The sequence below is a fragment of the Vanellus vanellus genome, assembly GCF_965231255.1.
Source record: "Vanellus vanellus genome assembly, chromosome: 9".
Classification (NCBI taxonomy): domain Eukaryota; kingdom Metazoa; phylum Chordata; class Aves; order Charadriiformes; family Charadriidae; genus Vanellus; species Vanellus vanellus.
In genome coordinates, this window is record NC_138914.1 from 21,006,377 (window position 1) to 21,033,067 (window position 26,691).

The 26,691-nt window shown below is 50.1% G+C and overlaps 1 protein-coding gene across 7 annotated transcripts in view; it reads left to right on the top strand.

Annotated features, from left to right (window-relative positions):
- DAG1 (dystroglycan 1) overlaps positions 1-26,691 on the top strand; it is a 54,851-nt gene that overhangs the window by 21,672 nt on the left and 6,488 nt on the right. Inside the window, exons 1-2 of one of the 7 annotated variants that reach the window (XM_082487577.1) lie at positions 9,283-9,403; positions 15,349-15,758. In XM_082487577.1, the coding sequence (XP_082343703.1) occupies positions 15,477-15,758 (282 nt within the window). In that variant the 5' untranslated portion in view covers positions 9,283-9,403; positions 15,349-15,476. Of the gene's footprint in view, positions 1-9,282; positions 9,404-10,684; positions 10,730-11,471; positions 11,951-12,620; positions 12,689-14,055; positions 15,759-26,691 lie in introns of those variants that run through there. The other 6 variants (XM_082487580.1, XM_082487579.1, XM_082487578.1 and 3 more) reach the window with 6 other exon arrangements.

Here is a 26,691-nt window from a genome sequence, read left to right on the forward strand (position 1 = left end):
GTCTTTGTTACCTGGAGTGACATCATGTGTTGTTGGGAGAGGGGGGGGTTAGGCTCAGCCTACAGCAATGAGCAAAGTTCCCAGCTGGCATAAGGTCTTCAGGAATGAATGAGAGGCAGTCTGTCTTCTGCTGCTGCCCTGCGGTGGAAGGCACCGCTGTTATTGAAAGCTTTTTCCTTTTTTTTTTTTTTTTTTTTTGTTGTTGTTGTGGAAGGTGCTTCAATTCTGTAACCTGGTTTTGTTGCTCCGGACTTTGCCGCAATAGGATAGCAGAGGCCTTTGCAGGACAACACTAAATTTACGATTTTATTTGAGAAGTCTCAAAACTGCATCGTTCTTGATCATTGTAGCGTGCTTCTCGCTACAGCTGCTGACCAGCTGTTTTCGTACATGACTCTGGGAAGTGCCAGGTACAAAACTCTGCCTGAGGAGTTCAGCCTGTCCAGCAGAAAGGCTGAAAACGCAGCAAAGCCGCACTAGAGACCTTGTCTGAGCTGGAAGAAAATGCTTCCTTTGAGGGGAGAGTGAGGCTGGACAATGAGTCCTGGCTATCTACAGTTTTAAAAACTGCTAACTGCTTTATGGGAAACACCTTCGTGGTGTCGGGGAGGGCATCCTCTCCTGTCCTGTGCACAGCTGGTGATGGTGGAGACACTGTGGTGCAGACGGAGGGATGTGGTCCCTGATCAGAGACCTGCTAAGTGAGTGCTTGGTGACTGTAACTAGTAAGCCAGGTTATTTTTGGCATAGCTTCTCTGCTTTATAAGGGATGGACTGAGCTGCTAAAACCACATTTTTCCACTACAACTTGTTATTAAGCCCAGAAGAGGCTCAAGCGCCAATCCAGGGCTGCTCTTCAGAGGTGGGCTGTTGGGGAGCTAGAGATTAACCCTGGCTGCAGTCTTAATTGTTGGGGGTTTTTGTAATTATTTTTAAACTTTAAGCCTAGCCCCTGCAGGTGAAGAAATGGTGGTTGTTGCCAGGCTTTATAACTGGCTCTGCTGAATGACTTGTAAGTCACCTGCCCAAATCTGGACTGTTCCGCATCCTCCAAGCGTGGTACAATGTGCAACTAGGTCCTGTGGGACCAGCCTGATCTCACCGGACCTACGATCTTTTAATGACAGTAAGCCAAGGAAATACTATATAACCGTTGAAGTAAAATTATATAAGCAAAGTGAAGCTTCGGTGCACGTAATTGGGTACCTAATTGCTGCGCTTGCCACCTGGGGACTGGAATTGCTCTTCTGCTCTGGAGGCTGAATGGGCCATACTGTGATAAGCAGTTTAATTGTTTCCCTGCAGCATCTGCGGCAGGGCTGTAAAGCGAAGGCAAGCTGAACGCACCTTCAGAGCTTTAACGGCATCTCAGCAACTCCAAGACTGCGTTTTTCCCATGGCGCTTGAGCATCTCTCTCTTCATTACAGCCCTTATGCTCTCGCTAAACTGTTTCTGTTCTCCTATGCTGTTTCATAGCAATGAGCCATCAGGTTTTTCTGGAAAGCGTTTCAGATTTACTGACATACAAGAACAGCCGTAGGAATGTGACTGTGTGAGCAGCGAGGAGAGTCCAGTGGGTGCTAATAAGGGGATGCCCTCTTAAACTAATTACTGGGATTTGGGCATCGCTGCAGTAATAAAGATCAGGTGAGTGCTGAGCAGAAATCAAAGTGAGATTGACTTGGGCGGGTGGATTCAGAAGAAAGGGCTTGGAGTGATTAAGGACAGATGTATTTCTCTGTTGTTACGCTCTCGGGAACACTTAGGACTGTTGTGGGTGGTTGTTGGGCTGGGAAGTGGGGTTGTCCTCATTTCTCTCCTGGGGTCAGCACAGACTGTGCCTAGGGCTGGGCTCTGCTCTGTTCTGTGCCCCAGGGCAGAGAAGATGGCTCTATGGGAGCAGTGACAACATGGGCATAGGGGTACTGCTGTTGCCAAGGATTACAAAGTCTGACTTTGCCTAACTTGGCTAAGAAATGCGGGCGTGAACAGGAGGGTGGGTTTTGGGTGTCCAAAGCACATGCGGTGAGCGAGAAGAGGTGATGCTTGGCTCGGAGAAGCTTGAACTGGTACAAAACTTGGCTGAGTGCTGGTTTGATTTTCCTTGTTGCCTCAGAATGGCATCCGAGACTGTTTTCCTTGGGTATACGTGTGAGGTGTGATGACTTTGCCCCCATTCCTGGGATTCTTGCAGAGGGAGCAGGTAAGTCATGGCGTGCTCCACCGTGTTACTCTGCGCTGGGAAAGAAGTTGGTACAGGATCTATCCCATCTTCTTACTCCTTTTTTTGTTTTTCTCTTAACAACTTAAATTCATGGTTTAATCTACCCACTTGAGTCAGGAGGAGGGCACTGCTGTTGCCATCTCCCACATCGTTGTGCAGCTCTGAGTCCACGCTGATGTCCCTTTGCTGCCATCCAGACTGTCACCTAGGAGCCTGTGGGACACGGTGTCGGCGTGCTGGGAAGGCAGGCTGCGGTCTTTCGTCTACTGCCTAAAAACTGCAACTGCAAGTCAAAATAGAGGGATGCAGCCTGCACTCCCACTATTTGAAATACACTGTAATTGGGGTGGGGTTTTTTCCCCAACCTCTCTGACCTGTACAAGATAGACTTCCTGTGAGGAAGGGCAAAATTACTGGATTTTTCTGCAGTGGCCAAACCTCTGGACCATTTTGGAGGACTGATACCAGATGCCGCGCTAGCTAGTTAAGCTGCTGCAAATCTGTTACACTCTGTGGACTCTGTGGCTGCTTATGGAAGAAAACCATCAGTTTTCCTTGTCTTGTCCTCGCTTTTTCTCTGCCTCCCCTTTTTCCTGCGTGTGCTCTGCCATTACCCAGGTCTCACTTTTAAATAATGTGTCTGGTGGCTGAGCATCTCAGTTTGATCCTATTTTTTTTTTTTTTTTTTTTTCAGTTATCCAGTGGGCTCTCCCTGCCAGCAGGGAAAATCAGAAGCCTACAGAAACTCGTGTGAAGTGTCTTTGCTGCCATATGAAGACTTTAATTTAAGCTGAAACTTGTCAGAAATGGATTTAAAACCATGCTTTCTGGAAAGCAATTTTTTTTTTTCAGTCCCTTGGATTTTTTTGTTTGTGGAATTTGGGCAGTGGCAGGATGTGCTTGTGTTGGAATCGCTGCAGGGGGAGGTTGCTTCCAGCAACCCTTAAAACTTCTTCGGCGTGCAGGCGCAGTGCTGTGCTGCTTGCGGAGGGGGGCATGTTACCCTGTGATGTATTTTATTTAGTCGATCTTGCTGGCTTTGTGCGGGTCAGGGCTGTTTCTCTAAAGGTGAACCCTTTTTGGCCGGATCCTGAATGAAGTGAAGTAGCCTGAATGGTCTGGCGTTGAAATAATTCAACTTGTCTCCTGCTTTCTCAATACCAGAGCAGGGTGGGGAGAAAAGCTGGAGCTGTCCCGGCGTTGGTGGACCTGTGATGAGCAGCTCCAGCCTTCCCCAGTCCTGGCTGAAGCTATGAAGGCCATGGTTAAAACCAGATGAGGGTTATTTTTTAATTACGTAGTGCAGGTAAACAAGATAATTTAGCTGAAAGATAATGCAGTGAAATTAATGCTGCAGGAATGCAATGCAGACTCTGTTAGAGTCTTGCCTTTTAAGGTGCTCGTCTTTGCTTTTTCATTTAAATCAATCTTCTTGCACCAGAGCAGTTGGGAAGCAGATGGACCTGTGAAGCCACGCGCTGTCCTTCTGCCTCGGTAAGCTTGTGCTGGCGGTGAGCTGTTGCTTTCGGATTTACTATCCGAAGGAAAGGCTGGCCAGCTCGGATCAGAGGTTATTGTGAAGAGCAGACGGTTTTACTGATGCAGTCCAGCCCTTTGCTCCCTGGTCTCTAGCAAGAGGGGAAGGCACCTATAAAAATGTGCACCTGCAGGAAGAGGTTATCAGTTTGTTGGGTTTTGGTGACTCAAGTTCTGTGGGTTTAAGAGAATGCGGTGCCCAGCTGTAACATACTGATTTTCAGGGAGTTAATTCCTCCTTCAGAAGCTTTCTCTGCCTCTGTGGCTTGGGAGCAATGCTGCTTCATTTTGCAGCTTTCCTGTTTTATGCTTGATGGTTAAAGTTGGAACACTTATCTTATTCTACCGAGAAGCATTTAAAGTAGTTTTCACGAGAAATGTCAAAAGTTGCAGGTCCACAGCTGATGCCCTGGCTGCTCTGCATAAATCTCTGGGTGGTAAATATATTCAAATGAAGAGTTACGGCAATCTCACTAGCTGAGTAATAAATCAGGGCTCAGCAACTCCGTAAAGTTGAATATTAATGCCTTGGCTTAGAGTTGCAGGGTGGGGTGGTAAAGCCGATGGAACGGCGGGATGTTTCTAAACAGAATGTGCCTGCCCTTAGTTACGCTGCCGCAAAGAATATAAATGATGCTGCATACGTAACTGAAATGCTGAAAATGGCTTTTTGTTGGCGTTGCTCGCCTTGCTTCGTGAGTCCGCTTAATATCAGCTGTTTGTGCTTTACATCCCTTTGGTAGCAGCAGCAGATCTTGTGCCCGGCAGGTAGGGCAGAGATCCTAAGCCTTGCCTTCCAGTCCCGTGCTTAGTGCCGAAGCCCCGGTGCTGTGACATCAGCCTATAGGAAATTATGGTGCTTCGACACTTTTCAAGGACCTTCTTGAAATATTTCATTATCTGAGGAATTTTGTGGAATACCCAGAAGGTGATTATAAACCCTTGGAATGTGGCTGCCTCTCCATAAAGCACTCCAGCCAAACAGCATTTTGAGGCGACTCTTGAATATGAAACCTCATCAAGATTTTCTCTTTTCTTTTTTTTTTTTTTTTTTTTTTTTCCTCCAGATTTGGATTTGGTTCCTGCAGCCCTCAGGCTGTTTGTTCCTTGAACTGGAGGAACACCTGCCTGAGCTGCGTGCTGTCGGCTGCTCCAGCACTTCGCTGCCTGTTTCGGTACCATTAGCAAAGCCCATACTTGCGTGGTGGCTGTGGTGCTGGTGTGTCCTAGGGAAGGAAGCCCGAACGCTGTTCTTGATGCACTGGGCTATTCTGGTGATTGGAGGAAAAAAAAAAAAAAAAAAAAAGTACTCTGCCATTGAGTGGCCAAAACGTGGGCAAGGGTCCTGCCGCAAACCTTCTGGCCAGGCTTAGGAGCACGGCCAGAGATGGAGCTTTGGAAGGGTTTCCTTCAGAACAGGATTTGGAAGTACGATCAGGTTTCCTAAGAAGGGGATTTGCAGGACTGCCCTGTCCATGAGTCTGTCCTTCACCCCTCTAATTGCTGATTTGATAGAAAAAGCTTTATACCTTTATTTATTAAGAAAAAAGAAGTCAGCAAGGTAGGTGGGAGAGTTTTGGCTAAAAGGACACACTAAAGCTCACCTCTCCTCTGTGTGACTCGTGCAGTGTGTGATGTGCTCTGAAAGCCAAACCGCGGCAGAAACTTCAGTGAGATTTCCTGCCTTGCTAGTCGTGGGAGTTTATCCCTCGGGGTCTTTCTCTTTTTGTGTGGACTCTTTGGTACTTAATAAGACAAAATGTCCAGTGGAAGCTTCCTCTCTGATTAGGATTTTCGTCGTTTCTCTTCCGTGTGGATTCTCTGAAGCCTCATAAGGGTTTTTGTTCAGCCTTTAATTCAATTAAGAAATCAAGCAAGAGATGCAAATCTTTTTAGCCTCATTGGTTTCAGTGCTCATGACTACATCTGAAGATAACATCTCCTGCGTAGTACAACAGGGGCAGCTTAGGGAGGAACTGTTTTTCGAGGCTTCAGCTGAGATTTCGGGTGCTGCTGGAGGCTCGTGGATGTTTTTGTCCCGTGGGAGCACGGGGTGGAGGAAAAGCCTGCAGCCCTGTTGGTGATGGTGCCTTGGTTTACACCCGTTTCTGAGGCAGCAGCTTCGATAGAAACCTGCTTTCCAGCCGGGTGCCTTCTATCAAAGGTCGTTAGCTGGTGTGAATTAGACTTGAAACAGCTGGTGGATGGTGAGTGATAGCAGGGGACAGGACACACGGTGGTGACTGTCACGCCAGCTGCTCTTGCACATGTCCTTCGGTGCTAGCTGGGGAGCGACCTGCCCGCTGAGGAATACAAGATGGGGCTCTGATGCCTCGTAGTCCTTGCATTTAAAAAGGGACTCCTTATATCTTGCTTCCTGCTGGTTTGTGCTTTCTCTGTGGTGCCTCAGCTGTACTAGAGCTGCCGAGGGGTCCTCTAGATACCTCGTTAGGCTGCCTCTGATATTTTGCTTGTTTTGCTATTTTAGAAATAATCATTTGTGCCTTTCACCAATGGGGATGGCTGAGACATAGTCTGGGCTCTTCTTAGTGTACTTGGGGACGGCAGAGGCAGACCGGGCTGATCTTGCTATACCTGAGGACTTGTATTTCGGTACCGAAACCCATGTTAGTTTTAAAACTATATAAAACTCAGCTTTGTCCCTGCAAACTGACATGAAAACCAGTTGGATCCCCATGTAAATAATTTCTAGAGAGCCCAGAATCGGACTCGAGTGAACACAAGCTGCTATGTTACAGTGGAGGGCTGGGGAATTTATCTCGAGTCCTAAGTCTTCGATTTCCAGTGTTTCTAGCAACTGGTGTCCCTCAGATCTGCGTGTGGTGTCATGGGGGACCGGTCTGCTGCCTTGCGTACGCTAACCAGCGAGATAACTATTTCGTGGTCCAAACTAAAATGGCACTAATTTTTCGGAGTGATGCTTCGGTCTTGTCTCTGTCGGCTGCCTGCCCAGGCGCTGCTGCCAGCCCGGCTTTCCTCCGTCCCAGGCTCTCCCGCAGGATGGCTTCTGCTAAAATGCTTTACTGTAACGCCACTGTCTTCACTTCAGCATTAACCTCAAGCAAATTCAGCAAGATATGAAGCTTTCCTGACAAAAGGGAAATCTAGAGTCAAAAATACCTATTTTATCTTGGTGCCTTGAGTTCTGTTTCTTACTAAATCTTGGAAACTGATAAAGCATTTGTGTGTGTGTATATATATATACATGCCTGTCATGTTTGTCTTCAAAATATGCGTTTTTATAGCATTTGTATGGAAGGAGCTCGGTTCAATCTTTTTTGTTGTTGTTATTTTGTTTTAACCTTTTGTAGTTTAATTTCCCGTGGGATTTAGTACTACCTTTAGCTTACATTCCCTTAAACATAGAATTAAATACTAGGATTTTTACACTCTTGCTCTGTTTCCAGACAAAACCAGGGATTACGAGTAGAGTTTTGAGGGGCTCTCTCTGGCTGGCTATGTGCTGGAAACCAAAGCCGGGTTAAACTGCATGCCCTTAGGCAGACAGACCCTCGCTCTGCCCTGCTACAGCTGTATATTTAGCCTATGCGCCCTTTCCAATAACAGCCGGGAGAAGGTGCCTGGAGAGGAATCCGAGTCGTTTCCCTGAATGCCGTCCCAGGACCCTGCTATCTGTCACGAAGTGCTGCTTGAGCCAGAAATGCTGCCTTGGTAACTCTGTCTCCTGTAAAATTGTCGTGTCCTATCGTTCCCCCCCCCCCCTTTTCTTTTAAGCTTGAGGAAGTTTTAACATTCATGTCTACAACTTCATTGGGTCCTGGGGGAAAACTCCTGTTTTGTTTGAGTTTGAGCCTGGTTCGGGTTAGCTTGGCTTCTGGTCCTTTTATCAGAGGAGAGGGTGGGCTCTCGTTCCCCATCGCCTTCATGCCCCAGTGGGTCCCAGTTTGTTGTCCTCCGGCTTCCTTCAAGCCAGATCCATTTTCTGCCGTTGATGATCACCGTTGTCCTTCTCTGCCAGCCCTCCCTTGAGACGGGGCTCGCTCAGAGGGTGTCTTACGCGCGAAGCTGTCCTTAGTGATTTTTTGGAGTCCTCTGCTTTTGGGTGGGTGTTTATATCCTAATTTGCTTGCTGCCAGCAGCCAGGAAAATGGCAGTTTTACCTGACTGCAATGTTTGTAATTACAGGGGGAAAAAATGATCTCTGAGGCCTTCTAAATACTTGGGAAGATAATATCTGAGTTTCCTTTCAACTAAATGCACTTGAAGATATGATCTGAGTTGGCTGTCTGGGAATAACAAAGTGGGAGGAAGGGATTGATTGTGGTTGCTGAAACTTTCATCAAAGAGTCAGAATTCTCGCCCAGCCAAAAATCTGCGGCCGCCGGTCACCGCGGCGGCTCCAGGCGCGGCGGCCGTTAAAGGCATGGCTGGAGCATCGGACACGTAGCGCCCAGGGGGCTGCAAGGGGCCGGGTGAGCAGGACTGACAAGGAGGCAGACATCCATGTGGTCTTCCAGCAAAAAGCATCAGGTCTGAGTGCGTAGTGGAGAGGCGCTTGTGGGTACCATAGTCATCCCCTCCCGCCTCCCCCGGGCGGCAGGAGCCTGGGGAAGGGACTTGCCTCCAGAAGGAATGTTATCGCTGCACCTTGAAGGGGAAATGTACTCTGCAGGGAAAGAAAAACACGCTCCGTGTCTGGCTGGCAGAAGGGCTCTTGTGCCCTTCGTGCTTCTACTGCTGCCTCCCCTCCACAGCTCTTGCGGGAGGGAGGGCTACAGGGAGCATATCCTCCGTGCTTACCTTTTCCGGGGCAAGAACTCTTCCCGGGAGCAAAGTCCCCAGCTGGGAAGGGCAGTAGGCTGGCCCAGCTTCTGGACAGGCAGATGCAATAAGGGGAGGGGGGTGGAGAAGGAGAAAAAAAAAAAAAAAAGGAAATTCTGCTTTTTGCATCTTTTCTCTCTATCACGGAGCTGCCCTTATGTTCTCTCTGCAGGAAGTGCCAGAGATCGCATGTCTTTAATAAACACAAAACCCGTGTGGTCTCTGGAGCGGTCCAGCTTCCCACCGCTGCTCGCTCAGCGCTCCACTGTCTGTCACTCGGAGCAGAGGCATCGGTCGGTGTCCCAGGCTGGGGGAGAACTGTGAGCAGGTTTTGTTGGCCAAGGGGAGGTGCGAGATGCCAATGAGAGGGCTGTGGGAAGGCTTCATCCCTTCTTTGGTGACACAGAACTGTAGTTTTCAAACAAAAGGAAGAGGAAGCTTTGTACTATTTTCCATTAAGTGACAAGAAAGTTAAATAACTTGGTGCTTACTCTAGCAGAATAAAAACCGCTGCAAGGCATCGATTGCTGTGACCACTTCCCGTACAAGCTTTGCAAAGCCTCTGGTGGCGTGTGTGACTCGAAGCAACAAGTCAGTGACAGTTCGCAGCCTAGTTCCCTGCCAGCAGGAGGGTGCTGCTTGTTTCCCTGCTTGGCACACATTTTAGCACTGCTGGTTTGGGTTTGTTTGGGTTTTGTTTTTGTTTGGCTTTTTTTTTTTTTTACCCTAGATTGTTTTTCAGTGTCCGGGTTTCCTGTTACTGACACCAGATGTGCTGGAGACAAGCAATGCAGAAACACAAGAAGGGACAAGACTGAAAAAAGCATCTTTTGTTGTATGTATGTCCTTTGAGCTAGGTGTCAGTTCGGTTGGGTGTTTAACTTGGTGACAATAGAGGGTGGGCATAGCAATTTTAGGGCGAAGAATCGAGTACGGCTTGGTTTGTACCTCCTGGACTGATGGGGTCTGGGGTGACCAGCTAACGACGGCAAGCTTGTCAACCGGCTGGGGGGGACAGAGGGTGGAAAGGGCTCCTGGGGCTTCAGGAGCGATGATCTGGGGCTCTCTGCTGAGCAGCCTTCCTCTTGCAGTCCGACCTCTGATGCCTGCTACTTTGGTTTTGATGTACGGGTGGCTAATAGGCAGGCAGCTGTGATTGCAGCGTTAAGCCAAAAACTTGTGAATTAATTTGTCTTTTAGAGAGGCATCCAGTCTCGGGTGTGAAGCCGCCATCCCCACGGGTGCCTGGTTAGCGCTGTGTGGGACAAGGTGCTGTCGCTGTGAGCATGGCTGAGCCAGGAGCTACAGCTATCGGTGAATCTTCCTTCCTCTGCCTTGCCCGTTCCCTTCGTGCCGGTTAGTCTGTGCGCGACGAATGCATCTCTGTGCAGTTTGCCTTCCTGTACGTCCCTTTCCATAATTCATCCTGGGCACAGCAGCGTCTGGAGCCTGGGTCATCTTCTGCCAATGTGTGTGGCTGAAGCTGTTGAGGTTGGAAGTAACCCCTCTGAGTCGTTTGCAGCATGTTCCCATAGCTTATAACGTAGGCTGTTGGAGGGGCTGCTGCCTTTGTTTCAGGGTACGTCCGGAGCTGGGCAAGTGCGGAAACTCTTACTGCTTCCTAAATTTCACGCTCCAGAGTGTTCTTTGTGCATATAATGTGTCAGGCTTGCAGACTGGCATGCTCTTAGTCTTGAGGAGACTGTATCTATTAGTTCATAAACTTGGTGATGGGCTGCTCTGCCCAGACATGCTGCCTCCGAGCTCTTTCTCCCTCCTGCCCCCCCCTCCAGACTCCTTCAGCGCAGCGCAGACATGCACAGAGCACCAGCCGCCGGGACCGTGCCGTCGGGCTGGCACCGTCGGTGCCTGCTGTCGTGTTTTGGACCGAGGAGCATGTACGGCAGAGTGCCATCTTTGTGTGCCTGGCCGGTGACGCTGGATTTCATCATTCCTCCTGCTTGCTGCCTTGACACGCAGACGCGCGGTAGCTGACGGGACTTGCCCAGAGATCCTCCTGTGGAAACACGCACAAGAGAGATCTTTGCAGAGACAATAGCTAAGTTGTGCTGGCCCTTTTTAGCTGAGTCTGAATTTGCTTCCTTAGAGAAAGGCCACTCGTATAATGCTTCCTTTAATGAGGATGTTGTTAAATAAGCAATCAGGTAAGTGGGATTCCTCCTAACTCTCCTAAATACCTTCTTATCTAGGGTAGAGAATTGCACGGCAGTTACCTGAGCTTTCTGCATGCTAGGCTCAGTGGCATTAATATGCTGGCAGTGATTAATTACCGCAGCCCAGTGATGTGATTGTGCGCTTGAGCAATTGGATTAGATGCAGCTGGACGGAGACTTCACTTTCACTGGTTCTTGCTGAAGCGGTGGTGTAATCGGCCACAGAGGAACTGGGATTTCTAAGGCAGCCACGCTCCTGCTGCCAGGGCTCTTCCCCTGGCCCAACGCTTTTGATTCTGCAGTGGGCAGAAGGAAAGATCTCTGGGAAGATGTGTGGTGGGAGTAGCTACTGCATCCTGCTCTCAGTCCCCCCGTTCAGCCCCATCTTCTGTCCGCACTGTTCTGCGTTCCTGAATAATGAAGGTAGAGCATGTCCTTAACATGTCAGCGGGCCTTGTAGCTGCACAGAGAAGGAGCAAGCTCCAGCGTTGTCTTGACAAGTCAGCATCATATCAAGCCCAGCATCATATCAACATAACTTCACCAAGTGGGCCCAGTCCTGTGTCTCTGAGATGGGGGTTTGGCACTGGAGATCAGGCATCAACACTGGCACGTGCACCGAGCACTGGGACTGAAGCAGATGTTGATACTGACTTTGATGTCTCATCCAATGCTCCGGAGGCTCAAAGTCGAGACCAAAAGACCTCTCACCGAAGCAGGAGGATAAAGAGAAAGTCAGTTCTTTCAGAAGATCAGATGGAACGAAACATCCTGAAATTCAGGACTAACCTGAACCTTTGTGTTTGTTCTGCCGAACTGTGCAGTACCGATCCTGCTGGAAGAAGGAGCGCTGTGCCATGTAGAGAAGCTGGGGTGGTCTAGCCTTTACGTGTAACTTGAAAGTGCCATCTAAGCCAGTTGGCCCTACAGCCTGATGCTTCCCAGCGATCAGCAGACGGCCACTGCAGAATGCCATCTGTGTTTGGGCTTTGGCCCTGTTTTGAGCTTGTGTGAAGTGTTGAAATCTTTGCCGTGCCACTCGCTGGTTGCAGACAACGATCCAGAACTCCGACTTCTTCCACATGCTACTGGGAGGTTGTCTCAAGTCAGTCTGTGTTTTGCCCGTGGCAGTACTATGCAAAATGGTTTGGGCTTTTGGACTTTACAGAGGCACCATGCAGATCCCCGGTGGCTGTTCCAGCCTCGCTGCAGGTACAGTTTTCTCTGTTCTGCAGCTGCATCGAGACCTGCAGGGCTGGTGGCCAGCAGACTTGCTGAGCAGGACTGCTGGCTTTTTGGTAGAGGACAAAAAAGCGTTCTGCCTTGAAGCAATAGTCCACGTGGACCTCAGCACTGCGCGGCAGTGCCTTGTTCCAGCTATCTGTAGAGCTGTACCACCCTGCCTTTCCTCCTTAGCACACAGTGTGAGAGGCTGGCACCGGTTCAGCTTCTGTCCATTGTTTGTTGAGGTGGAGCTGTGTTAAGAGATTTTTTTTTTTTTTTTGGTGGTGCAAGTTTGTTCTCGGCTCTTCTGTTTTGTTTTGTATTTTTTTCCCTTAGTTATCAGCTACTGAATTTCTCCTATAGCTCCTGTGTGCTCTGCTTCCATACGCAGGGACTGTTCTTCTGTAGTTCCCCTGAAATGAAATTCTGAATTCGTGCGACCTGCGAGCGTCATGTGAGATCTTCATGGCCAGTGCGTGAGTTGCTTGGCTGAGAGGCACATATCAGACGGGCAGTGTTTGTTGCCCGCTCTGATAATTGTTTCTGAAATCAGTGATGACTTCATCTTCTTCTCCTGCTCGCCACAGATATCAAGAACCAGCTCCTTTCTGCCCAAATACTCCTCTCCATCCAACAAAGAGCGCCCAAGGCCAGATCACGTCATTTGGCTGAGCAACACAGAGCTGTACCACGCTCGTACACGAGCTCCGCTGCAGCCGTGACAAGGTGCCGAACCTCTCCGGGCATTGTTACAGCTCTCTGTGGTTGTATGCCGGGTGTCTGTCTGGTTGTCTCTGGTGTTTCTCCTCTGGTGAGGTATGGAGGCTCAGTGCAGCTGTGAGAGGCAGCCATGTTTCCATGCTGATAGCATCTTGGCCCCACAGCAGCTCCCAGGTTCTGCTGCCGCCGCATTCCTCCCCCAGCTCCCGGCGTGTCTCTGATCCTGCCTGTACTTGCTGTGTGGGTTGCTTTCTAGTCCATCACGCAGCAGGACTTTCCAACAAGCAGGCTTCAGGAGAAGTAGCTCAGACAAGGTGTCATCACTGCAGTGTCCATACCCCAGACTCTGTGGAGGCTGAAGGTGGTGGTTCCTCTCTCTGCTTATTTAAGGCATTGTGCAGAGACGAGAGTCCCCCAGTTTCCTGCTGTGATGATGAGTGGCCTCTTCAGGACCTCTTGCAGAAGGCTGCTTGCTCCATCTCTGTAGCTCACTCAGCCTGTTGGATATTCTCCACCAGACATCTACTCCACAGACATCTCCTCAGCCATCTACTTGCTGAGGTGACTGTAGGTTCTTCCACAATCAATTGGTGTGTGTCAAATTCTCTTCTGACCACACAGGGAGCTGGTTGGAGATGTGCCTTGTAGAAAGTGTGGTGTGTCCTTACCCATGCAGCCACTTCATCTTTTGTGATGATGACCTCTAGAGAAGCAGCTCAGGCATCTCACTCCAGGTGAAGACCACCGTGTTGCTCAGCTGGCTTTGGGAAGAGCCTGGCCTTCGCATCCCTGTTGCTTTCCCTGGTGTATTCGTGTCCCAGTCAGTTCAGACAGTCAGAAGGACAAGAGCAGTGGGGAAATGGGCTTTCTTCTGGCTCTGGCATCTCACACCAACCATCCTCCCATCTCTCTTGTGGTTTCCAGCAATGTTATTCTGCACCCGCTGTCTCTTGCCTTTCACTTGAGACAGGTTTTCCTCAACTGACAGCGGTCAGATCAGATATCTGCCTCATTGATGCTGTAGCCAGAGGTAATTGCATTCAGCTCATAATTTCTGCTGCCCACGGCCCTCTCTGCTGGCTGTGACTGTGCTCACTGGGTCCGCTGCCTTGGCATGGGAGATGACAGCCTCTTTGCACGAGTGTGAAAACACCCATCGAGGGGTGAGGGTGTGCTAGTCCTTGCACGTTACTTCTCAGCTGCTCCGGAGTGCAGGTTTTAGGGTGAGCAACCAAATCTTCTGTCTCCTATTATTCCTAAAACCCGCTGTGGTAACCTTGGACTTGGTTGCCTGCATGGACAGGTTCTCTGCCTGCTTCTGCAAGCCTGCGGTGGGCAATGCGTGCTTGCCTGGCCACAGCACAGCGGGTCCGCTGGTCCTGCTGTTGTGCCACCCCAGGAGCTCTGCAAGGGCAAGATGCAGTGGGATTACCCTTCCTGCCCGGTCTGGCTCCAGGGTCTCTTGGGACAGCCTGATGTGCATCACACAACGCAGCTGGAATGGGCTAAAATAAATCGGAGCCGTGCTCAGAGGACCAGGAGCCAGCAGTTAGAAGTCGGGCTGGGTTTGCTCTGGGAATTTGCAGCCGCTTCTCTCAGCCTGGAAAAAAGGAGATGGTTCAAGACATGAGAGTGCCTGGCCCGAGAGACCCCAGTCCCGGGGGGCTGAGCAACGCCCACGTGGGGCGTGCTTGGTCCGTGGTGCCAAGCCACCCCAGGTGGTTCTGTCCTCTTCTGTGAACCCACTTGCTCTCCTGCAGACAGGCTGTGAAGAGGAACACGGGCGTGCATACAGATCCAGGACTCCTGTGCACCACGGCTGAACAGTCTGGAGGGAGAAGCAGCTTGGGAAGAGAAGGAAATAATGCACCAGAGAAACAGAGGAGAGAGAGGAGAGCAGTGATCCAGGGGACCAGAGGGAGGGTGAGGACGGGCAGGAACCAAATGAAAGAAGAGAACAGCAAAGCGAGGGAAAGCTGGAGATGTTTCTCGGCAGACCATGGGGATGGGTGAGCTGTGCAAGCAGCAGGGCGCTGGACGGCGGGTAGCAGCGTGTGCATAGCTCACTCAGGTGTGATTTTTGGGGTGCATATTGCTGGCCCCAAAATGAAGTCTAAACATGCTGGCTAATGGCAAAAGCTGGAACTGAGAGAGGGCCTGGCTCATGGGTCAGAGGAGCAGAAGCATCTGTTGTGCATCAAGCTGTCAAGATGGCAGCTTTGGAGTACCAGAGGTTTTTTGGGGTCTTTGTATAGGGTAACTGGCATTTGAAACCACTGATGCCGCAGCCTGATTTCAGCTTGCCTCAGAAAGTCAGCTACTACTGCTGTGCTCTCTCGGCTTTGGTTGTATCTGCCCAGGTGCCATCTCCCTCCTTGTGGCTATCTCAGGATGCCATGGCTCCAGAGCAGCAAAAACATGGTTGTGTGCATGCAAAGGCTGGAGGATCTTGTTTCTGTAGAGATGCTGTATGTCAGAAGAGGAAGTGAGAAGCTTTTGCTCTCTTTAATGGTAGTGGTAACTCTTGGAATTAAATCAAAAAGCTGAAACAATGAGGCTAGTGTGGCAGGTAGCCCTCTGTCCCTTGCAAGGAGGTCTGTGTGCGTTAGCTGGCTGGCTTGGATATTGTAATTAATGTGCTGATTGGGTTTCCTTTGTTTAATCAGGTTCACAGGACTCCTAGGATGAGGCTGCTGTGAAGGACTGGTGGATCCTCTGCCTGCCCTGCGGTGCCTGCAGATTCCGTGTGGTCCCCTTTCTGGCTGGAGCACCGTCGCTGAGGCCGCTGGGAAGAATGACTGTTGGATGCCTACTGCAGCCCCCTTTCCTGGGGAGGACTTGGCTCCCTGTGCTGCTGCTGGCGGCCTCTGCTCACTGCCACTGGCCCAGCGAGCCAGCAGAAGTGGTTCGGGACTGGGAAAACCAGCTGGAGGCCTCCATGCACTCCGTACTCTCGGACCTCCGGGAGACTGTGCCGGCTGTGGTGGGCATACCGGACAGCTCTGCCGTGGTGGGACGCTTCTTCAGAGTCTCCATCCCCACGGATTTAATTGCTTCCAATGGAGAAATCGTCCAGGTGAGAAATGCCATTCCCTGAGGCTCATTTTCCATTATGTTCTTGCAGGAGTCGAACTAGTTGCCCCACTAATAGGCTGGGTCACGAGGGTGCTGTGAAGCAGCCTTAAGGTTTTGTAGGACTATGGGAGAAGGATTTAAAAAAAAAAAAAAAAAAAAAAAAAAAATTAAAGTCCTCACCTCATTACAAAGTTCCCTCTAATAATGGAGAGGGGAGACTTCTCTCCTTGGGGATGACTGATCAGGTTTGTTGGCTGTATTTAAACTGTGAGATACTCGGCCCCTGGAACGATGGGCACATTCATAAAGAGATGTTGTCTCGGGATCTGGGGAGCCAGAGATTCCCTGGGGTCTGCTGCTCTGACGCTTGGGGAGTTTGCTTCACTGTGGTAACAAAACATTGCTAGACAAATAGACCTTGTTCTGCCAGCGGGGCTCTGGGCTGCCTTTGACACAGTCTCTCCTGACCTCGTCCCAAAGTCCTCTTGGGAAAGATGGGAGCCTTTCTCTTTATCCGAGTTACCCTCGTGCCGTTGGCACTGCAGACACCTGAAAGCTGACTCGTGGAATCGGTCCTGAGGGCAAGAAAGTGGCAGAATAGCCCAGAGGAGGGTAGGCACACTGCCAAACACATGCTTGCTCATCTTTGGTCTTTTCCTGGAAGGGTGCTGAGAAGTTGTCTTCTCAGCATCTGCTTGCCTAGATCAAGTGGAGTTCAGAAAATTCTGTTCTTAAAAAAGAGAATTACCTTCCAGTCTCAGGAATTATTTTTTTTTTTTTTCCAAAGAGCAAAATTGAAAAATAGTTTTAAAAATCCATTTTTAGAAAACATTATAAAAAGGCAACCTTCTGGTGTGTCTCAGAAGATCAGAGGGAGATGGAAGGCAAGTTGGGAGGAAGTCTGACATCTCGGCTTCTCCCTGAAGGCAGGTTTGTTTCAGCTCTGCGTACTGTCACGCAATTATCTTGATCCAGATACGTGATCTCGCTGGCTCCAGCGAGGGTGCTGGGACCGTGACGTGCCAGCGGTAGGCAGAAAATCTGAAGAATGCATCTGTTATCGACAGACGGTCAGATGGGGAGGAGGAAAGCGGTGGGTGAACTCCCAGCTAGAGGAGCTGGAGAAAGGGGACAGACTGGTTTCAGAGCAAAGGCTGTGACATCTAACTGCCTCTGCAGCCGAGGAGACGGGCTCGGACAGGAGGCGGTGGTGCCTGCCCTGCTTTAAGCCCGTTTTCTGAACGTGGGGCACCTGCATAGCACTGGGCTGCAAGAGTCCAGACAGGTGTGGTGAGCCCAAGATCTTCTGTTACGGAAATGGTAACTTTGGTTTGGGATTTTGCATGGGAATGGCTTGTCCTGGTGTTGTCTAATAGCTACTTTGATGGCAAGAGTAACTGTCAGTGTTTGTATAACACCACATCTTCCTCTGCCTCCTTTTCATGGCACACAAGTCATCTGTGATAGCTCCAGTAGCTGCAGGAAAATCCTGACAGGGTATTTCCACCCCACCTGATAGCTTCGAACAATACCTCCGCTGCTTTGGTGTTGAGGCGCGTTTGCTACCACCGACGGATGCCTGAAGAGCCACAAACGTACTGTGCTGGAGCAGGACCCAACAGTTGCTGGTTGTGTGTAGTTCAGCAAACGCCGGGGGTGATTTTTCACGCTCGTCCATAGGCTTGCCCGAGTACGTGTTGCATCTGTTCACCTTGAAATTGATTTTAAAAGTGAGGGCACCATTAGCAGCCCTGCTTAGCCGTCGTATCTGGAAGGTCGGTCTCTCTTGCGGGGAATGCGTCTTGGCAGCTGAGCACAGCCGACCTTTGCTACGGGGATTTGATTTCTGGCTGGTGAGAACCGCGTAGGCAATTTTGGAGCGCTGGGGTGCATTTTTGTTTGACCAGAAAGTTTCAGGGCGAGTTGCTCTGGTCTTTTTCTCAGGCTGCCTTGCATTTCTCAGCTAGATCAGTAAAAGCATAATACTTCTGGATCTTGCTGATTGGTGTACTTAAACCCTAATAAGAAAGAATAAGGGCGGCGCCCTTTGAGATGAAGCAGTGGGTTGGAGTTTACAATGAGATGTGGTTGCCTATACTCAGTCCCCTTCAATTTTGAAGAAATTTGCAATAATTTCATTTAATTTTTAAAAAAAAAGCTGACAGTTGATGTCCCCAAACTCCCAGGAGCTTCCCATCTGGAGCCCGAAGAAGGTGTGATTGCTTTATTTCTAGATCGTTCCCGCTGATTATTTCTAGGCTCAGTTTGTACTGCGGTGGGAATCGCCTTGAAGCTGCTTTTCAGCTCCTTTCCCTCCTTGTTAGCAGATTCCAGCCGGCTGTAGACAAAATACTTTTCTCAGCAAACTTGGTTGTGGGATGGAAACAACGCCAGGCATCTGCAGCGTGGCGGAGGAGTGCCTCGCAGGCACGCACTCCTGCACAGATATGTGGGCTCCGTGCGTAATCAGGTATGTGCTCCCGGCAGCAGTCGCCGGTGTTCCCCTGCCACCCCCAAGCTGCTTAAGAACAGGTGAGATTTTTTACGGTGAAGTACAAAAGCGAGTTTATTCTAATGCGCTCGGGGAGCTTGTCAAGCTGCAAAAGTGAACGCCGCACAGAAAAGAAGTTAAAAAGACAAAACCCAACTACCTTGTGTCTTTATTTGAGGCTCTCTTCTGTGTTGCTCAGAGCCAGCTGCCGGTAGGACTTTGTGGCCATCGTAACTCATCGCTGGCAATTAGAAACCCCCTTCCCCCGTCCTTGGTCGGGCATTCCTGCACGTGTCCTCTGAAGGGCAGCTGCAGCTTGTGGGTATTTCAGCTGTTGAATTTGGTGGGGTGCTCCCACCTGCTCTCTGAAGGTGTCTTGGATGTGAAAGCTCTTTACTGCGCCTTCCCAAAAAGGGTTAACAGCTTGCAGCCCTTTCTGCCGCATTTGACACTAAAACCTTGGCATTTTTTACAAGAGCTGGGTTAAAACATCCGATCTCCCTGATATCGTACAGCCCCTTTGCTGTGCAGATGGGTAGTGGGAGGGTGTGCAGGATCCCACCAGCTCCTGGCAGATGCAGGATCAGATGCAGATCCTGGAGCAGGATGGGAACTGGTGCTGGTACCCTCACCACGAGCAGTCGTCATTGGTCTGATGATGCCCTTACCCTGTTTCCACCAAAGACTATGTGGAGTCTGACCCATTACCTCTCAGCTGTGTCCTGTTGTTGAAGAACAGATCACGCTCAGGCCAAAGACCAGGTGGATTTCCCGTTCCTGCCACTTCCATTTGAAGCTGCTCCAGAATTTGGCTGCTCTGATTAAAAATGCAGCTTCTATTCTAAATTTAGGGATGGCTAGAAATATTTGTATGTGCTGCCCTTTGGCTTAAATCAATTCTACCTTCATAATATTTACTTCCTTTATGTATTTAAAAGTGACAGGCATATTCCCCTGTCTTGATTTTATTAGGTTAAGCAAGCCAACCTCTTTAGTCTTTTTCATAAAATAAGCTTTCTTTTCCTCTCCTCATCTCTGCAGCTGTCTTCTGCACCTCTTCCAGCTTGAGTTTATTTTTCTTGTGTTTGCATGACCACAGCTATACAAAATACCCTAGATGAAATTCTACCAGACTCTCATATAAAGGCATCGAAATTTCCTTTTCTCTTCTATAAATAACCTTGTTTGATATATCCTACAATTGTTTGCGTTTACGTGTCTGCCTTGCTTTCGCTCACACATCTTGCCATCAGCTGAAATATCCAGGTCTGTAGGTTTTTTATCCCTGCTTCCAGTTGTTGAGGTCCCAGAAGAGGACAGACGTTAGCCAAAGTGCACGATCGTTGACTTTTGCAGTGCCGATCTTGGTCTCTGTGAGGTCTGCTAGTCCTGTCTCTAAGATTGTCCCGTTTTCCTTGTATGAAAACCTAAGCCTGCCATCGCTGTCTGGGTGACGGCACAACTAATCAAGGTGAGGACAGCGGCACTAACACTGATGGCGCTTTTGCATTTGGGATGGTGGCTGTTGCAGTAAGCGTGGCTCATCCCACCAGCGGTGATACCCCGATACGAATTGGGAAAGCTGGCACTGGGCTTGGCCCATGAAAGAAAAAAACACGTGAAGGTGTGTATTTATTGTGGCGATTACTTCCATGCTGCGCGCAGGACGTTGATCCGAGTTGGTGCAGAAACTCGTAGAAAGCATCTGGCGTCTCCAAAAGTCTGCGAGGAGGGCTTTGTGACTCCGAGCTGTGGGCCAGAGGCTGCAGCGGCGTTTCTGTCGGCTGGCTGCAGTGAATGAGATGCGCCGGCGCTGCAAACGCCTCTCCTAAAACACCAGGCGCTGCACTTGGGTCTGAGCATTAAATACAGTCACTAACTGGCGTTGCTGTGGCAATACCTGCGCCTGTCCCTTGGGATGCAGGGATAAATCCAGTTCCCTCCAGTTCATACCAGTTTACCCACAAGGTATTTGAGCCCTTACACAGTCCAATACCCTAAATGCATATCCCCACAGTATATAAAGGGGCGTGCAATTAAATGACTTTTTGTTTAAAAGTGGGTTTGTAAAGTGTGCTGGAAGGAGAGAAACTCCTGGTGCGTGCTGCTTCCTGTGGCACATCCCTGCGCGAGCAGGTGGTTTGTTGTGTCTTCCTTGGAGAGACGTAAAGCTGCCGACCTGCCTTCATCCTGGGAGCATTAGGTATGGGATGGATCCCACGGAGCAGATCTGCTCAGGTTTGTTAGCCGCGGCCAAGGAGAAGTTGTCAGGTGAGCACAGCTAAGTCTTAACGGGTCTTGGCTGTGTCGTGGCTCTGGACTATTTTTGGTTTTGAAGTGCACGGTCTCACCAGGGCTTTGTCGGGAAGCTGGATGAAACGCCTAGCAAGGGCCACAGGAAGCTTTTGCTGTATGCAAACATAGCTGGTGTCAACGTGATTAGAACAACTGCCTTAACTCACGTAGCTGATTTACGGGGTGCAGCTATGCAGTGGGGTTGTGGGGTTATCGGAGTGTTGGATATTAATCTGGGCCGAAAGCAGCCACGCTCTCCAAGCAGGAGCCTGATTTTTCCAGTGGTTGTTCTATTTGCGGTCTGTTGAAGTGGCTTTTATTGAACAGCTTTACTCTCATCAGACTTCAGGGACCCTGTTTTTATACACAGGATCTGAGGAGATGGGGTCGCAGGCGTGCTGACGTGGTGTCCCTGCGGCCGGGGCTGTGCCGCGCGCCTCAGCCCTGCTCGAACCCCGAAGCAAAGAGCTGGATGTTGGCAACCGGCCTGCAGTGCCAGGGCACGCTCGGTTTCCGGGAAGAAAAACAAGAAATACCGATTTTTGATTCTTTTTTCAAATTAGTTTTTTTTCTCTTGCTATCATCCTTATTTCAAAACTGAATGTGAATTTTATTAAAGTGGCATTTCTCAAAGGGGGAAGACAAGCAAAGAGCGCTCCTGAGGGGCTGTGGGATGACGTTGAAGATCTCGAGAGGCTCTCAGCGTATTTGAGATTCACCTGCTCCCTGAGGTCTCTGTTTTTCTTGGACTTTGACTAACCAGAAGGTGTAGCACCAGCCACTATTTACGGGGCAGTGCGTGGGGATAGATGGCAGCGTCTGGAACAGGTCCAGGCAAAGGACTTCTTTGCGTAGCTGCCCTGCTGCGATCTTGGCGATAAGATGAGCTGATAAGATTTTTGCTGGGGTGGGGGGGGGGGGGGGGGGGGGGGGGGGGTAGGCGAGGGGGCTGCTTATCTCTTTCCTGCAGTGAGACGGAGTCGGGGGATTTTGGCATTTTCAGTGCGTGCTTAGTAACAAGCTCTGAATTCGGAGGAGTGGAAAATGTGACTCAATCTAATTATAAACTAGGATTTTTTTTCAGGCGGGCTGGGGAAGTTCCTTGTTTTGTCCTGCTCTTTACGGGTTGTTGCCCTGAGCATCCGGGGAGACGGAGGAATGCGACGGGAAGGAGAATCCTGCGAAGGAGCCGACCTGAGATTGCGGGATCTGGCTCGCCTTTCCTTGCCGCGCTCTTGAGTGCCAGCTTTCCAGCAATCTGCTGATGGCTGGAATAAATTGCCGGGGCTGGTTAGCTCTGCGCGGCGGCGGCAGCGCTTAAACCCCCAGCGCTTGGCATCCCTGCTGTGTGGTATTTTTGCTTCCCTTTGGCCTTTCGCTTACAAAAAAAAAAGTCACGCTGAAAGAAGAGCCTGGCTGAACTTTTAAATTTTTTTTGTTTTAAGCTGTTTGAGGCTTTTCCTGCCCCGCGCTCGCCTCCCCGAACAAGGGAGAAAGCGGGGTGTGGGCAGCCTGTGCTGACCCCAGCCCCGGCGCGGGCGGGCTGTGCCTTCCCCCTCCAACAATAAGGCTAAACAAATCCTTCCAAGCTGCTCGCATGGACCGATGAAAGGAGGATTTCTTGGGACACTCAATGTTTTGTAGTGACCTCCCAGTGAAACAGCTGTTGTGTTCCCTTGCCCAGGCAGAGTGGGACGCTGAATAGTGCCCTTATAGCAAACACAGAGGCGCATCTGGAAAAGAAGCCGTCATGGCAGGAGTATGCGAGGATGGCATGAGCTGGGTGTAGCCGCTTGCCCCACGCCCTCGCGAAGCCATTTTACTGAAGTCGGTGAGACAAAGCGCCGCGCTCGGGGCAGGCCGCGGCCCCACAGCATGGCGAAGCCCCGCGCCGGCATCCCCAAAGGAGGGGGAGTTGCTTGCCGCACGTGAGGCTTCACCTGCCCACTTCGTGGCTGGAAATTGCAGATGAGCAGCAGACACATAAACTTCTCATTTGGGTTTTCACGCGCGTGTGTAAAAGTAGAACAGCTCCTTCAAGTGGCTTGGCCGCCTGATCCTCCAGGGACTGAAGTTTTGAACTTGTCCGGGGCCAGGACCTGTGACAGCCTCTGCAGCCTTGCTGTCCCCGAGCTCCACTTTCTGAGCTGAAAGGTTTGTGTTTTTTTTTTTTTTTTCTCTAAGGCAACAGCTTCAGTCTAGGGAGACGTGCAGGAAGAGCATTTGCAGGGCTTTGGCTGGGACCAGCCAAAACGCGGGGTTAGTTTAACTGTCCTGACCTACCCTGTGCACAAAGGCAGCGCCAATTACCGGCTGTTCCCATATAGCTTTCGGTCTCTGAACAGAGGTGGTGAGCTCCTGCTGGTAATGAAGACTCGGGTCACCGAGGCTGACGTACTTCTGAGAGCCAGTGAAGTCTCTGGGCTGTTTTTAGACTTCCAGGGGCAGATGCATCTGCGTGAAATGTCCTGGAGCAGCTTGTTTCTGTCCGTGAGTTCCTGCGCCTTCCGTCCCAGGCGTGCAGCTGCTCAGAACAGCACTGTCTACTGAGGATACCCAAAAGCTTCGGCAGATTATCGGCAGTCCCCTCCACAGGGAAGTGCATGTGCTGCAATTCCTCCCTCCTCCCTGTGCCAAGTAAATCCAACTTTCCTTTCTTCAGGCTGAGCTTTCCCAAAGCGCAGTGCTCTGCGGTGGCACCATTGCTGTGCCCAGTGAGCAGAAGGCTCCAAGAGGTGCCCATCCTCCTTTCATGACTGTTTTCTAGGCCTTGTGTTTCTTCGCAAGACCTGTCTAATGTCCTAGTTTGCAATTCTGCTGTATTTGAGGAAAGGAAGGGAGGGAGATGTAAGACTGGAGGCTCCTTCTCCCATCATCTCCTGGTTGTATGCAGGCAAGCCTCCCTCTCAGGGCTGTTCCTTGGGGCCAAAGAGAAGTGGCTGTTGTGGTCTGAGGGTTGTCCGGCTCCTGCCGTGAGCCATCCTGTTCCCCGACCCCTTGCAGCTGCTGCTGCAGGACCTGCCCGGGGCAGTGGTGCCTGGACAGTTTTTCCACTTGCACACCCCATGCCTGCAGTCACTGGCTCCATCTTCTTATCGGTGAAGAAGAGGAATGCGCCCGATGGACCCACGGGCAGAGCCTGCCTTCCAAAAGAGGACTTGATCCTCGGACTGGGAGCCTGCAGCCCATGTTCTCATTGTTTCTCTTGGCTCCAGGTTGGCTGTGCCAGCTCTACAAATCATAGAATGGTTTAGGTTGGAAGGAACCTTGAAGATCATCTAGTTCCGCCCCCCCCGCCATGGGAAGAGACACCTCCCACCAGACCAGGTTGCCCAAAGCCCCGTCCAGCCTGGCCTCGAACACCTCCAGGGATGGGGCAGCCACAGCTTCTCTGGGCAACCTGTTCCAGTGCCTTACCACCCTCGAAGTTTAAAAATTTCTTCCTAATATTTAATCTAAATCTACCCTCTTCCAGTTTAAAACCATTTCCCCTCGTCCTATCACTACACGCCCTTGTAAGAAGTCCCTCCCCAGCTCTCCTGTAGCCCCTTTAGGTACTGGAAGGCTGCAATAAGGTCTCTCCCTGGAGCCTTCTCTGGGGAGAGAGACTGCAGTGCCAGCGGTCTCAGCAGCACTGGAGCACGTGTGAAACCCATGTCTCTACCACCCCTTGTTTGGCCAGTGCGGGACAAGGCAGCCCAAAATCTGCCTGTCCACATGTCTGGTTTGGGGCTGAGACCGCCTGTTGCTTCTGCTGCTGCATTAGCAGGGGGTTAAGATGAAGCTTGGGCTTAGGCAAACAGCTTGGGTCTGCCTCTTTCTCTGCAGCTATATTTGCATTTGAATTGTCTTTCTTTCCAGTTTCTTTCCCTTGCCCTGCTGGTTAATTGCTTGCAGAAGCCGGAGCGCTGCAGACTTGGTTTAACACCGGTTGGGTCAGATGGCTCGAGCACAGTTCAGCTTGCCTTCTGTTCAGATGTAGGGAGGGCTCAGCCAGGGTATTTTTCATTATTGGCCATGTGTGTTAGGGTAATGCTGAAGGAGCATCCCAGAAGGGGAGTCTGTCGTATGGTAAATTGTCACCGGTAATTATACTCCAGATAAAATCCCTGGCACCGGGTCTGTCTCGCGGGAACAGCTGGACACAGGGAGGAGAAGGGGGCGGTGGGAGATCTGGCAAAGTGGCAAGAGTTATCCATGCTCACCGCTGACCAAAAGCAGGCGGGAATTTTTTTAGGATTGATTTTGAAAAGGGCGCAGGAAGGAGACGAGTCCCTGGCTGCTGCTGCTGCCCCCCACGGGAAGAAGGTCCGGCAGCAAAAGCTGGGGACATCCCATCAGATACCTCCAGGATTTCATCCTGGTGTGCCAAAGGAGACCTGTGGCAGGACCCTACGGTACCTATCTCCTGGCGAAGGACTCGCTGCCTCCGTTTTGGAGAATTCATCAGGAGGAGGAGAACTAAATACTTGGAGGATTAGAGGGCACTCTTGCAGGCAAGAATGCGGTTTTTGCCTGAATTTCCTCAGAGGCAGCAGTTTTCCTCGCTGCTCCTTTGCTTATCTTTGTCTTGTTGGCTACAGGGCTTTAAGATCCAAGTTTAAGAAAACAAATCAATCCGAGCTATCTTCTTTCATGAGCTGACTGCTCTTGGCTGGCCTAAAAATATCAGGCTGTGTATATCTGAAAGGACTTTGTGAACAAGGTCTTCAAAACCAGCCAGACCACTGTATGTATTTTAAAACATAGCTTGCTTTTTTTTTTTTTAATGGTCTTCACTACACTGCCAGGCTTGTGTAATCTTTAGCCGATAAGCATTCATTTACAATTATCTCAAATAATTGGAAAACAAAGAGAGCCTTTTTTTTTTTTTTTTTTCTTGAGCAACAGAAGAGTTATTTTTGAAACTGGACCCCTTGAGGGAAATGGCAGGGCTTAAGGCTGATATTTATTGCGTACATAGAAAACTGGGAATCTTTTTACATGAAAACCAGAGATCCCAAATCATTAACTATGCATAGCCTGAACAAATACCCTTTGAAGCAATATTTGAAGGAAACGTTGGTAGAACAGAGTCCAGAGCTCCCCGCACACGGTTTCACGCCACCACGAAACGCAGCAGCGACCAGGACAGACCCACGCTGAGGGCTCTGCTGGTCAGCGTTCATTTAGGAACGAGTATTTTTATTCAGCCTGATAACCGCTTTGATTAGCTGCTCTAATCTTGAGGGACTCTTCCTTTGTCATGCAAACATGGATGAATTCTGCTGCCAGGGCAGTCACTGTGTTTAAAGCGAAGCCGTGGTGTCCAACGCTTGTGACTTGTCGCCTTCCCAAAGGTTTCCCAGGGGAGGCACAGGCATCTTCGTGGGTTTCGCAGGCGTAATACACATAAATTTGATTTTTCTTAATCGCGTCTTGCACGACCCTTAGATACAGTTCACATCTCCTCGCAGGTTGAATGCAGCTGAACTAGCTCAGCTCTTTTTAAATCAAGTTTTAAGTGGGTTTATAAATGTTTTGCAGCCGTCGCATCCCTGCTAGAACAAGTTGTCCCAGCAGGTGATCGCCTGGCCTGTTTTTGTGGGTTTTTTGGGAGAGCCTAGTTTGCGGTGTGAATCTGTCTAGCTGCAGTTTCATTTTCTAGCACAGGCCCTTAAGAACGTGAGCTTCACAATGTAAACTGTAGGGGAAAAAACGGTTTTCCAAGAGGAAATATTCGGCCTGGCCTGCGCCCGTCTCGCAGTCCTTTTTGCGCGTGAGTTTGGCCACCTTTCCTACGTGAGTTTGGCTGTCAAACGTAGGAGCAGATGTGACTTGAAGAGAGAATCACCTTGCGACATGAGATTAAAGGTAACGCTTGTTGTACGTCTCCTCCTCGAGTCCCGTGCCGTGCCCGGGGAGGAGGGAGCAGCAGCAAACCCCGGCTCGCAGCAACAGCTCTGGATGTGGAGCGTGTGATCCTGTAATTAAGGGCTTTTGTGGAGTGCATGGAGGGGGAAGATTTGTTCCAAATGTAGCCTGAAATTAGGCATTTAACCACTCACTATTAAAAGTTTTTATTTTTCTTGATTGTGTAAGCCTCAATAACGCTGCAGCTTTGTCCTGGCTCCTTACGTTTGTGTCCCTATAGTGCGCCCAGCCCTGC